General features: G+C 39.2%; 1 protein-coding gene across 1 annotated transcript; it reads right to left on the bottom strand.

The window, feature by feature from the left end:
- Positions 1-6,339: 6,339 nt before the first annotated feature.
- On the bottom strand, positions 6,340-13,694 carry LOC120774307 (ankyrin repeat and LEM domain-containing protein 2 homolog). The gene is made up of 11 exons (XM_040103838.1): positions 13,658-13,694; positions 11,598-11,759; positions 11,045-11,520; positions 10,833-10,985; positions 10,571-10,648; positions 9,042-10,511; positions 8,876-8,972; positions 8,409-8,800; positions 8,103-8,227; positions 7,039-7,170; positions 6,340-6,742 (listed from the first exon to the last, which is right to left on the bottom strand). Exons 1-11 carry the CDS (start codon positions 13,692-13,694, stop codon positions 6,445-6,447), a joined length of 3,420 nt encoding a protein of 1,139 aa, XP_039959772.1. The 3' UTR covers positions 6,340-6,444.
- Between the last annotated feature and the right edge of the window lie 446 nt (positions 13,695-14,140).

Genomic DNA, 14,140 nt, shown 5'->3' with positions numbered 1-14,140 from the left:
AAAGATTCATCAAGCTACCTGGCTGTCTCCGGATCGAAAAACTACCAGCCAGATCGATCATGTTGTGATAGACGGAAGACACGTCTCCAGTGTTTTAGATGTGCGTGCGCTCCGAGGTCCTAACATCGACTCGGACTACTATCTTGTTGCAGCCAAGATTCGCACCCGCCTCTGTGCAGCAAAAAACGCACGCCAACAAACACAAGGAAGGTTCCACGTCGAAAAGCTGCAATCACAACAGACTGCCGAACGATTTTCTACTCGGCTTGCACTCCTGCTCTCTGAGAGCACTCATCAACAACTCGGTATAAGGGAACTGTGAAACGGCATTTCAAACTCCTTACGTACAGCTGCATCCGAAACCCTTGGTTTTCGGAAAGTGCAAAAGAACAACTGGTACGACGAGGAGTGCCGCGCCGCAGCGGAGAGAAAACAGGCTGCCTACCTCGCAACGTTACGATCGACCACAACACGTGCGGGATGGGATAGATACCGAGAATTGAAGAGAGGGAAGCGAGACGCATCTGCAGACAGAAAAGAAAGAGGCCGAAATGTGTGAGTATGAAGAAGCTTGATAAGCTGGCCGACAGGGGTAATGCTCGAAAATTCTACGAAAAAATGCGGCGGCTTACAGAAGGTTTCAAGACCGGAGCATACTCTTGTAGAACCCCCAAAGGTGATCTAGTGACCGATGCCCAGAGCATACTTAAATTATGGAGGAACACTTCTCCAGCCTGCTGAATGGCAGTGAATGCACAACACCAGGAGAAGGCGAACCCGATTCCCCAATCGATGACGATGGAGCAGACGTCCCATTGCCCGACCATGAAGAAGTTCGAATAGCAATTGCCCGCCTGAAGAACAACAAAGCGGCAGGGGCCGACGGATTGCCGGCCGAGCTATTCAAACACGGCGGCGAAGAACTGATAAGGTGCATGCATCAGCTTCTTTGTAAAATATGGTCGGACGAAAGCATGCCCAACGATTGGAATTTAAGTGTGCTATGCCCAATCCATAAAAAAGGAGACCCCACAATCTGCGCCAACTACCGTGGGATTAGCCTCCTCAACATCGCATATAAGGTTCTATCGAGCGTATTGTGTGAAAGATTAAAGCCCACCGTCAACAAACTGATTGGATCTTATCAGTGTGGTTTTTGACCTGGCAAATCAACAACCGACCAGATATTCACCATGCGCCAAATCTTGGAAAAGACCCGTGAAAGGAGAATCGACACACACCACCTCTTCGTCGATTTCAAAGCTGCTTTCGACAGCACGAAAAGGAGCTGCCTCTATGCCGCGATGTCTGAATTTGGTATCCCCCGCAAAACTAATACGGCTGTGTAAACTGACGTTGAGCAACACGAAAAGCTCCGTCAGGATCGGGAAGGACCTCTCCGAGCCGTTCGATACCAAACAAGGTTTCAGACAAGGCGACTCCCTATCGTGCGACTTCTTCAACCTGCTTCTGGAGAAAATAGTTCGAGCTGCAGAACTGAACAGAGAAGGTACCATCTTCTATAAGAGTGTACAGCTGCTGGCGTATGCCGACGATATTGATATCATCGGCCTCAACAACCGCGCCGTTAGTTCTGCTTTCTCCAGGCTGGACAAGGAAGCACAGAAAATGGGTCTGGTAGTGAACGAGGGCAAAACGAAATATGTTCTGTCATCAAACAAACAGTCGTCGCACTCGCGACTTGGCTCTCACGTCACTGTTGACAGTCATAACTTTGAAGTTGTAGATAATTTCGTCTATTTAGGAACCAGCATTAACACCACCAATAATGTCAGCCTGGAAATCCAACGCAGGAATGCTCTTGCCAACAGGTGCTACTTCGGACTGAGTAGGCAATTGAAAAGTAAAGTCCTCTCTCGACGAACACAAGCTAAACTCTATAAGTCGCTCATAATTCCCGTCCTGCTATATGGTGCAGAGGCTTGGGCGATGACAGCAACCGATGAGTCGACGTTACGAGTTTTCGAGAGAAAAATTCTGCGAAAGATTTATGGTCTTTTGCGCATTGGCCACGGCGAATATCGCATCCGATGGAACGATGAGCTGTACGAGATATATGACGACATTGACATAGTTCAGCGAATTAAAAGACAGCGGCTACGCTGGCTAGGTCATGTTGTCCGAATGGACGAAACACTCCAGCTCTGAAAGTATTCGACGCTGTACCCGCCGGGGGAAGCAGAGGAAGAGGAAGACCTCCACTCCGTTGGAAGGACCAAGTGGAGAAGGACCTGGCTACGCTTGGAATATCCAATTGGCGCCACGTAGCGAAAAGGAGAAACGACTGGCGCGCTGTTGTTAACTCGGCTATAATCGCGTAAGCGGTGTCTACGCCAATTAAGAAGAAGAAGAAGAAGAGCATTGAAAACCGGAGTGCGGAACTTTAATCCGCAAACCTAGCCTACTCCCAAAAGACTTTCCGTCTCATCTGTCATACGGCCTGACTGACGCCTAATATACTATATTAGGTATATGTTTAAGTTTTGTCGAAATTAGAGTTGACGCTGCGCTGATGGCTTTTCATTTACCAGATGACACATGAGTGCTGTTAAATTTTCCACCAAAAAACTACCGCTAAGTGAAGTTTTTAACTTTTCCCTTACATTTGAAAACGACGGCATTGAAAAATACGTGCTCAAAGTGGTCTATGCACTCTGGACAGTACGGACTAAGTTCGTTATGGAATCGAAACAGTATTTGGGTTAGGTGGAAGTCTAAGTTCCCATGTTGTCTGTCTATCCACCAATATAGGTCCGGGATTAGTCTGTGGGTTCACCATCCTTTGGCAGAGGTTTGCTACCGTCGCTGCCATAATGTGATGCTTTTGCTTTTGTCCTTTTTTTTTACACCTACAGACGCCTCTAGTAGTTGGTTCAATCGCGGGAATTCGTCTCCTTGGACGACAATGAACTTTAGTAGCGTCGCTTGTTATCGCTCGGAAAGCACTTGTTACTCGTATAGGAATTATATATTTTGTTTGCTTTACCCAAAGTATACGCCAGATGTTCCTTAAATTTTAATTTGCAGTCCAATTTTATTCCCAGATACTTCAGCTGCGGCTGTGAAATAATGTCGCATTCCCCTATTGTGTGTGATACCATTTCTTCAACCTTCCTTGTGCTTATGAGCAAGACTTCCGTTTTCTACTCAGCCAACTCTAATCTCATGCAGCAAACCATTGACATAGGCCATTTATGCTTTCATTACTTTTGAGCCGGATGTCATCCAGATGCTTAGCCCCTCATCAACTCAAATGCTTGTGTTCGTGATAAGATAGACTCCCCCAAACATTTCCGCAACAGCTTGGACGATTCCGTAGACGTGATTGGAATCACAAAATTTCAAGCAAACTCGTTGTTAAATTTTTTCCATGGTAAAAACCGCCAGACAAACTTTTTGCGTCGTAAATAAACAGCTTGGAAAGCCACATAGGGAACATAAAAAAGGTTATATTTTGAGATTAAAAAACAAACACAAATTTTATTTATCAAAAATCGCTGTATATTTTTCAAAATAGTCTCTATTAAGATCCATACACTTTTGCATGCGTTTGATTGCCGAAGCACTTTTGCCACTCTGAGGATTGAGGTATCTACAAAACATGTGTTCTGAACGCATCAACCACCTCTTCATGTGTTGAAAATCGTTGACGGCTTAGTTAATTTTTTCCAAACGGGTATAAAAAGAAGTCATTCGGTGTCAAGTCAGAACTTCACCGTGGATTATGGTGGGAAAGTGTTCCGTTTTTGGTGGTTGGTTTTCTTGACTTCTCGAGAGGCAACTAGCAAAAAAATGGTTGTATACCACTCAGAATTTACTTTTCTCGCATTTCTCTAGACCAATCGAAACGATCCTTTTTTGCGTGATCGACAAATTCTGTAAACAAACCTTCTACAATCAAATGTTTATGCAATATTCAATGTAAGCTGAACCGACTAAGGCCTATAGTTGTCTCAATCTCACGATAAGCCACATCACGATTTTCCAATATTGCTTTGCGCACAGCATCAATAGTTTCCGGCACAACAATAGATTTTGGACGACCTTCACGAAATTCGTCTAGGAGTGATTTGCGACTTCGATTGAATTCACCATATCATGGATAAACAGAGGTACTTGATGAAACTTCATCGCCAAAAATCGAACTAAGTTCTGCAATGTACAGTTGCTAAATTAATGAACGACGAAAATAGGCCAAGATGAATATTTTAAGTTACTGTAAACACAAAGATTAATAGAGGTGAATGGACGACTCGAAAGAGGCAAGATTTTGATGGCTTCACGACTTTTGTTGTATGCTTTGGAACACTTCTGTTCGTGCTAATGTAGACTCTTCTACAACATTTTTAACGATTCCGAAGCCGTGATTAAACAAAGATTTTAGATGAGTGGGTTTGAAGTGTTAGGTGAAATAGCAGTGAAGTTTTATTGGGCGTCGTATAAGAATAGGGTTTCACGACATCAATTTGTACGCCATTTTTCTCCAAAAACACCGTACTAACTGTCTAGACGGTAAACTAGATGTAGTTAGATGACTTTGGGGGCTTTTATGAGTGTTAATATTTTCTAATATCTGAAGCCTGCAGATTCTTGTGATTTGTGAATTTGGTTCTAGCTTTATATTTTGGTCAAAAATCCCGTCGAGTTAAGTGTCTCACAGCAGCTATAGCGGTGAACAGACTTTCAAATGTAACACCCAGTATTTCGTGGTTATTGAGGGTCGATTTAGTGGGAAAATGTTGGAGGAGCGGTAGAGAATAAGCGAGAAAGTTCGGAGAAATAGTTTTTAGTTCTCTTAAGCTTGAGCAAGTCTGACTTCGACTACAATAGATCCATACAGATGATGAAGTAGTTTTTTGTGAAAAATTTACGCTTCAGAGTGGCTTAGAAAAAGGAAATTATCTTATGCTTTCGATTCTTTACATATATCAAGAAGTTCGTTTAAAATTTCCAGTCGATCGGTTCAGCTCATTACGACTTTTTCTCACCGACTCCGTAAACACCATTTTTTGACTGTTTCGATTTTTTTAAATGTGTAAAAACTAAATTTTGAAGATATGGATAATTCCAGATATAGACAAGTCTGTAGAGGACTGCAAAAACTTCATGTAAATCGGTTCAGTGGAACCTGAAAAGTCGTAGTTATTGCTTTAAAAGACTCAGTTTCGCGAAAACGCGTTTTTCGCGCGTTTCAGTTTGTCGGGTCTCCGAAAATACTTTGAATTTTAAAAAATCCGCTTGCAGACATATTCTTGAATAGAAAAAGAAAGAAATCGATTTTTTAGACTAGAAAACCACCATAACGGTTTCCCAGATTCCATGTTACTGGATAAGTTACCAATGTTGTTGTTGTTGTTGTTGTTCTAGCGGCAGAATTATGCCGAGTTGACAGTCCTTGGACGGATAAAAATCCGGATCTGCTCTGGTTACGTAGACCCGACTGTCGTGGGAACCAATATACATTTAAGGTCTATGACGAAGCTACTTTTCCTTTTCATTCACGTTTCATAAATATTAACTGCATTATTGTAATTATTCTGCATCGCTTGAGCACATATTTATTATTAAAAAAATATTTTTTTTGAATTATCAGAATATTGTAGTTTCGATTATTACAAAACACATAACTTATGCATAAACAGAATTTTAATGCATTTAAATAGCTTTGTATACAGAAACACATTTTTATTAAGTATTTTAATTCTTCAAATAATTATTTTATCAAGCCCAACATGCGATGCTTGCACACACACACATACATTGTATTGACGGAATTGCAATTAAAGGACAAAGTAGTTTACGCAACAATATTTGATTAGCCATTAGTTGACACTGCATTAAATTCAATTATATAATAGTAATGTATTCATATATGTATGTATAGTATATAAGTTAAAAAATCAGCCTTTAACTGCGTAACGTTCATTAAGCTTCTCAAAGACAAGTATAAATGGGCAGCTAAATATTTAAACAGTGTAATACTATAAAATCATGTGGCAACACGGTTCGAATCGAATACAGCATAGTAAGTGTAATTAAATAATAATTATGTAATTAAGGAGAACATTTCGTTTTTAGAATTTTTTTTTTAAATACATACACTTAACATGTTTTGTTTTTGTAACTAATTGGAGTAACTGCAAAGAACATTTCAATAAAAAAAAATAATAAAAAAACTTATACAAAATTAATAATAATAAAATAAGCCAACGCGAAATGCATTTCTATGCTTACAAAATGCGCATGAAGATGCCGCAGCTAGTAAATATATCAATTTGAAAACAGCCTAAATTTCGATATAAATGTACAAATATTAGAGTGGTTAGCCAAAACGAACGCACTGAGCGAGTGTAAAACGAAATTAATGAGTTTTGAATGTGTCATTGGAAAACAAACTCCAGAGGCCGTCTGGAACAGCAGTTGTTAGTGTGTGTTGTTGGCGTGGAATGGTGCCAGGAGGTTGGCGAGCGTTTGACGCGCAAAGAACCGCTTCGCTGTTGTTGGCAGTGCACGCTGTTGATTGATGATTGCTGTTGTATGCTGTTGTGGTTGTGTTGGAAATGCCGATCTTCCCGTCAACTTGGCTGTGAGCGGTGTGCTGGTAACACCTTTCGATATGGACTGCCGTTGTGCGAACGGCGTTAGTGGAAATTCCTTGCGGGTCGGTGTACGCGTTGACGTAAACAAGTGCGACTTCTTTACAATGGATAGCGATGGAAAACTGTAAAGTACATACGAGTACGTTATTGTTGTATATGTAAATTGTTGTAAAGTTATATAGTACATAGAACACGCACAAATACATACCACAGCACAAAGACGACAATACAAGTAAAACCAAAATTTCAAACATTTAACCCACTCTCCTCTCGCATGTTTTATTTTTATTAAACTGGGACTAACAAACTTCTTTCACACATACATACATCTGCTCTCATTTCCTGGTATATTAACGCCAATTTATATATTATTTTATAACGTTGTAATATATATTTTATGTACATGAATATCACTTACGCATCCATTTCCTCTTTCGGGAAGCGTAGCATAGCCGTTTTCCACGAGTGAATATTGGCATATTTTGAGGTATCGATATCGATATGCATGATGGCATTCAGTACGTCGACATCCCGTTTCGTCGGTTCATTTCTAAAACAAAAAAAATATATTTTGTAAAACATTAGTGAAAATATTTCCATGTTAAATCGAATCTTTATACATAAAATAACGTAGGACAGATTAGATCAGAAAAAAAAAACGTTAACGTTCGGCCTATGCCAAGTTCCGGTTTAAAAAAAAAATACGGATAAAAAAAAAAATACGGGTCCGTTCAGGTTACGTAGCCCATATTCTTTAACATTAGTCTGAAGTAGAAAGTGTTTAGATGGTTCCACCTCTTTTTCCTCCTTGCAGTCTTGAGAAGTTGCGTTCTCCAAAATCTTTAGCCTTACCGCGTGAGTTCCAATGGGATTGATGCTACAGTTGGTGAGGTCATGCACTCTTTGATTGGCTTTGAGCTCAGTGTTAGCGAGTCGTAGCAGTGGTCTGACAATCTGAGAAAAGACTCCCCCTCCAACCTTCCCTTTGAGCTTCAATCCATCCATGAAGAAGCTCACAGCGCCTCTTCTCCAGTGAGAGCGGATTTCATGGAACTGTATTGACTTAATTACGGTTTCGCAAAGCCAAATCACAACTTTTAGTGAGAGTCCCCACTACTTCCCAACAATACAAGGTAACCAATGTCTTTGTCACCCTCCAAGTACTTCACCTTTTCGACAGGATGAAAGCGAGTGCTGCCCAATAAGGGATTTTCTACCTCCTGGTTAAATAAAACCAGTACAGTTTTATTTGGATTGATAGCTAAGCCACTTCTTTTCGCTCGGCAGCTACCACATTGAGATATCCTTGTATCAACTCGTAAGCAGTAGCTAGGAATTGTCCTTTCACCATGAGAGTTACATCATCTGCAAAGACTATCACCCGACAGCCTTGCCCTTCGAGTTCTTTCAATATGTTATTTATCACCAGATCCAGAGTAAATAAGACAGAACCCTAATTGGCGGGTTGAATTAATTGCTTACCCATAAATAAATATTTTGAATGCCTCCACCACAGGTTCATCCAATAGACTCCAGTGAGATGGGCTTTCGGGTGGCGTGGCCCACACTTCCTCTTCATTGTCGGAATCAGTGTCACCAAAATCGGACTGAAAAATTATACAAAAGCTCATGAATAAGCTAATATCAGGTTTAAGTTATCTATATAAGAATTTATTTTAAGAAATTATATACCACATTAACTAAAAGTTTAGATTCCTAGAACTTTCTAAAAGTTAAACCAAAATGCAAAGTAAATATACCACAATACATATATATCGCTATTATTACCCAAAAAACATCGTTGTCTGGCGACTCGTCGCGTATATTAACATCGCGCCACCGCTCGCCGCCTTCATTGTAATCAACGGGATCGCGCCACTGTTCTTTGGCATTATTGGCATTAAGTGAGACGGTCTCTGCGTCAGTGCATGGCAAAGGATCACGCCATTCAATGCCATTATCTGCATTAGTTCGTTGCGATTTCTGTGTATCTTGTTGTTGTTGTTGCTGATGATGTTGCCTAGCTTGTTGATGACTGCGATAACGCGCCTCCATACGATTTCGTCGACTTGTTTTGCGACTGAGATTAGTCTCCCATTGGCACTCGCATTCACGCTCCTTCTCCCACTCGTGCGAACACATCTCCTCGGTTTTAAGTTGTTCGGGCAGTATTTGAGCAGCTGAAAGTAAGCATTTATTAATTTTATAATTTTTTTGGTGTAAATATTTGTTTTGCACTTGGAAAGGACACTTACTTGGAGACTCCAACATGTTAAGTATTCGCCAACAAACACATTCGATGTGTTCACGCCGCTCACCGGGCGCAAGCATGTGTTTGATAATACCCTGAAGCTGTCGAAAGCAATATGCATTAGTTATGTATTATTGTTGGTATTTATTATGCTAAGGCTTTCTACTCACTTTTACTTTCATTGCTGGCGTTACCTCTTGTGAGTTCGCCAAATAAATTGAAATTAAATTGCCAATTCTCGAATGTACTTTGGAAAAATTGACATTTAGGAATCGTGTGTCCTCCTTAAAACTACATATTAACGATTTCAGTCTTTTCAATTCAGACAGAAGTGTGTCATTGATGGACACCATGTTATCCATGTTGTGTATAATGGTCTTCGTCATGCGTTTGGCGAACACTTGCACCGATTTCTCAACACATGTGTAAGGGGTTGTGGACTGTGGCGCCGTTGTGGCGACCTCACCGGTGCCAGTCATGTTGGCGTGGCGCGTTCGATCATTATTGAAACCATTACGAAAATCATGTAAACTGCCATTTTCCGGAAAATGCAACTTATCGAGGGCATTGCAAACGCTGTCTAAAATTACAGCCGATTTCGCCATTGCTTGCGCCGTTTTCTTTGTCATCTCCTCATCTTTGAGTCGCTGGCCGAAGTAGTTTTCGAGTTTGTTCAAGCCGTCCTCAGAAGCGATATTGATGAAGGAATTCAAGAAGTCCCAATACTCGCGCCATTCGACATTCTGCTCCTTTGCCAATTCGCGTCCAATCAATTCCAAGCCCTTTTCGGTATCTGTGATTTTGATGTGGCGCTCTTTGAAACCCGGACTGTCGTAATGGTCGGGATCGTTCAACAACAAACTGCGCATCGAATCATTACAACAGTCCGAGTCTGGTGTGGAGGCCGTACTATTATCACGATAAGTGTTGAAATTATCCTTCATTTGCGGCATCTTGCGGCACAGCGCTGTCTTTAGCATGCTGCCTTTCAATTTGATTGCTTGCTGCTGCTGCGGCTGGTCCAACGGCTGGTTTTCATTATTTTCGTCAATGGCGCTAATATCCAGCTCGTCGAGCACAGAGGTATTAGCGGGTTGAATAATTTCGGGCGCTTTGCGCTCGACTGGTGTACTAGGATTAGGATCGCGATAGGTGAAGAATAGTTCACGTTTCATTTGTAACACTGGTGTATTTTGCGATGTTAAATTCTTTAAAATATTGATGTCCGTGCTCTGCGAGGTTAATTGTTCACGGCTATTATTGTTCTTTTCGTGTTCGATTGTTGTTGTTGTTGTGGAATTCGATTTAGTATTTTTAGTTTCGACACTTTCCTCATGATTCTTATGATTGCCATTCTGTTTATCAGCTATCGAAGATGTGTCATTGGCGACGCCATTTTCGTTGACTACCTCACAACTCGCACGACGTGGAGTGGAATTGAACAAGGCGCGGCGATTGGCTTTTGCGAGTGGTGTGCTGATCGTAGGACTGCCGTTACTGATGTTAGCGAGTGATGTCTTAGAAGGGGTGCCATTAACGCAACGCGTTTTAACGGGCGAAATAAACAAATTATAAGTAACCGGCGACAAGCCAGCGCTGCTACCTAGACGTGGTGGCGTTTTCCAACGACGGCAGAATTGCTAAACAACAAGAAGCATAAGTCTTTGTTCTATACACGATAAAATAATACAAAACTTACGTTGGCCTGGTCCTTATTCATTGGACCGGCTAAAGCTTCTATTTTAACCTCAGGGCTCAGTGGATCACAGTTGAGATTCTGGTTATAAATTGAAAACAAAAGCAAGAAGAAATAAAAAAAGAGTAGAATATTAAAAATTTCAACAATTTTCCAAAAACAAAAAAAAAATTAAATGTTTAAAATATTAAAAACTTCAGCAATTTTTCAATACTAAAATTTAACCTCAATGCAAATAAGAAGTGAAAATATTTTTATTTGTTACCGGTGGATTGCTGGCAGAAAACGGTTGTCCAATTTTCGGCGGTACCGCATTGTCCACGGAGCGTAAAACGGGCACGTAAAAACGTTCCTCGAGCAATACTTCAATCTTCTTTTTTAATTCTGGCGTAGCACTTGGAACTCGTGAACATATGATCTGCAGAAAAATTCCATTATTTTTATATCTCACACGCTAAAATTGTAGTATGTACATACATCTTTGGGGTATAAGCCCTCCGAATTGGGAGTCATTTTGCACTCCGGGAAAGTAGTCAACAGCTCCACCATTTCAAATGCACCGGTCTTCGCTGCGAAATGTAGTGGCGTCTCACTGCGCCCCTTTTCCGGTATATTCAGATAGTAGTCCAATAAATTCACACACAATTCCTTGCACATTTTTTCGTCGTTCTTTTTTCCCGTAAGCAAGTCCACAAATTTTGTATCGCTTACTGTTTTCAAAATCAACTCAGCAATACGCGGTTTGCCGGATATTGCACAAATGTGCATAGCATTATAACGATATCCCTCCTTTAGTGTGGTGGGTGTATCACCAGCGCTCACCAAATAACGTGGATTATCCCAAATCATGGTTTTCACACGTTCATAATCGCCGGACTCGATAATTTTTCGAAATTCAATAAGTTCCTGTTTGGTAGGCCCACGAAATGCCGCCTTTTCCATTGCAATGGATGCTGTTATGATAAGAAAATTATTGAGATATTAAAATATGAAAATAATTCATTATACGTGTTGTTGCCGCAATACATACATTTGCCATCGGCGTGCCGCGGTGGCGCCACCACTTCATGCCCAGTGTTGGCAAATTTATTCGCATCATTTTCATTATTGAATTCACGTAAACGTGCCTCCTTGTGCAGTTTCAGCACATCCAGCGCTTCGCTCTTGTTACAATACACATGTGGAATATCAGCTATAAAGAGACAAAGATTGATGCATATGGTGATTGGGTCATTATATTTGCATGACAACAATTAAAACTGTAAATTGTGTTGGGATCATGTCAGACAATCGTTAATCGTTTCCTTTTTCTTTTTAATGGTATACAACGCCGAAATCGCGTGTTTTCTTACCACATCACAAATTGTTGGCAAATTTTCAAAAATTCGTGGCGGACGCGAGCACTCTTAATATAGCAAGCAGAGTGTGTCGTAAAGGCGATAATTAAAAAGTGCGAGTGAATAGTGGTAGCGAAATCAAACAAAGAAAACAGGTGCAAAACAATAATGCGATATGATAAATAAAAATCCAAATCAAAACAAAAACATTGGAAACAAACATATGGTTGATGGCAGAGCCTAAAGCCGCGTCAATTAATACTCAATATGGCAATGTGTGAGAGCGGCTTTTGGGAAGGTGTATTTTGTGTCTTTTTTTTAGTTTAGGAACATGCGTACTAAAACAAAGAGTATTTTTCGACAATTTGTTAATAATTATGCTACAATATTGTAGAAGATGTTTTTCAATACTACATACGCGCTACAAACACTATGAGTATTTTTAAACTTATTTATATAGATATACATATGTATGTACATATGTATAAGACCTTCGGTGTGTTTAAATATGAACTTAAATGAGCTGTATATATTACTTCATTGTTATTGCCTCTGCTATGAGAAAAACGGCAATCAATTTAGATTTTTACATTTGCACAAATGAGAAATAAACAAAATATTTCTACAAATGCAAATAATAGCCTTAACATTATGTGAATAGAAACAAATGTGTTTACAACTGTAACACAGTCTCTACAATCTTTTATTACTTATTTGTACTTTATTTTAATTGAAATGACACGCCTCTTCGTCATCAAGTCGCAAATCATCACGTCATCGTGATGTCGATGTTATTGAGCACACCCGTTTCAAACAACAAATACAACACAAACTTACTGAAATGAATAGCAATTAGAAAATAGCTCTAAAGTAATAAAAAATTGCTTACTATGTGTAACACAGGCAAAATTACAAATGTAAATTGCAAATTAACGCATCTTATTATACATATGTATAGATAATTGAAAAGCATTACTGATAGCAAAAATGTTAACACCAGAGAGTTAATATGCGTAGGTGAATGTTATAAATAAAAACAGATAATTCAATTTTATTACAGTCGTAGGAAGAGTGTATCTATATATACATACATATGTATGTACATACATATGTATTAATATATTTACTTACATATATTTATACATACATATGTTATTTACTAGATAAATACACGACATTTATTGCAACTGTTTTCGATCATATAAAATATAGATACATTTTGAACAATGTTGTGTTTGATTTAACTCTTTTAACTTTATTATTAACTATTGGTATACATATAACATCAATAATTGAGTTTTAATATATATATTAATAAGGCTAATTAGTTGAAATAAATAATTAACAAAATACTAATTATATTACGCATGAGAAAATGTAAACAAAATCCGGGGTATACATGCTCGGCGATACTTTGACATATACATAAATATAGCTACAAATATGTACAAAGACGTATGCCATCTCAAAAACCTGCCACTACATCTGAAAGCCGGTTAGCTGTGCAGGTACCTTTTGCAACAAACAAAGAAAATATTGTACAAATTATTTGCGAATAGATATTATCAAAGTTCAATGAGCTAGCCAATACTTTAAAACAAAATATAAGTACATACTTGGACGTAAGCATGGAAACAAATACAATTTTGTAAAAGTTTGTTGCTTGAATTGACATTCCCAAATACTTTATTTTTTTATATTCACAGTTGTATTTATGTATATTTTCGATTAAAAATGCGAAAAATTTGTTTACCTTCCTTTCCGGGTATATAGAGTCCATAAAAGGGCATCTCCGCTCCGCGTGCACCTCTTATTCCTCTTTACCTAATATTTATATTTACTTTGTTTCACTTGTCTGAGCACCACACGTTTTGTTTTATGCGCAATTGCACAATACACGTTGCAATACTTCACTGAATCTTATTGAAATTAACCTGCTTTCGGTTTATGTACTTTTTAATTAACAATTATCGCAACGCCTTTGCGAACTGCCAAGTTTCACAATTTGCCAGGTAAAAAAATAAGTGCCAGCAGGCCAAAGCGCAACACACTCTAGTAGCCACCTCCCTTTGCTAACCGAACAATATTGTTCAATTGTTTTTGGTTGAGTTTTATTAATCGTATTTTAATTTCTGCATATTTCACTTTTTAACGCACTAAAAATATATTTTAACGTTCACTTTTATCCAAGTGGAGCAAGTTCTTGAACTTTTCAGCTTCTCTAATTTTTGCTTTA

This window comes from Bactrocera tryoni, chromosome 4 (assembly GCF_016617805.1).
Source record: "Bactrocera tryoni isolate S06 chromosome 4, CSIRO_BtryS06_freeze2, whole genome shotgun sequence".
In the NCBI taxonomy this organism is placed as follows: Eukaryota; Metazoa; Arthropoda; class Insecta; order Diptera; family Tephritidae; genus Bactrocera; species Bactrocera tryoni.
The sequence above is the reverse complement of the archived record's forward strand: the minus strand, read 5'-3'. Positions and strand labels throughout refer to the sequence as shown.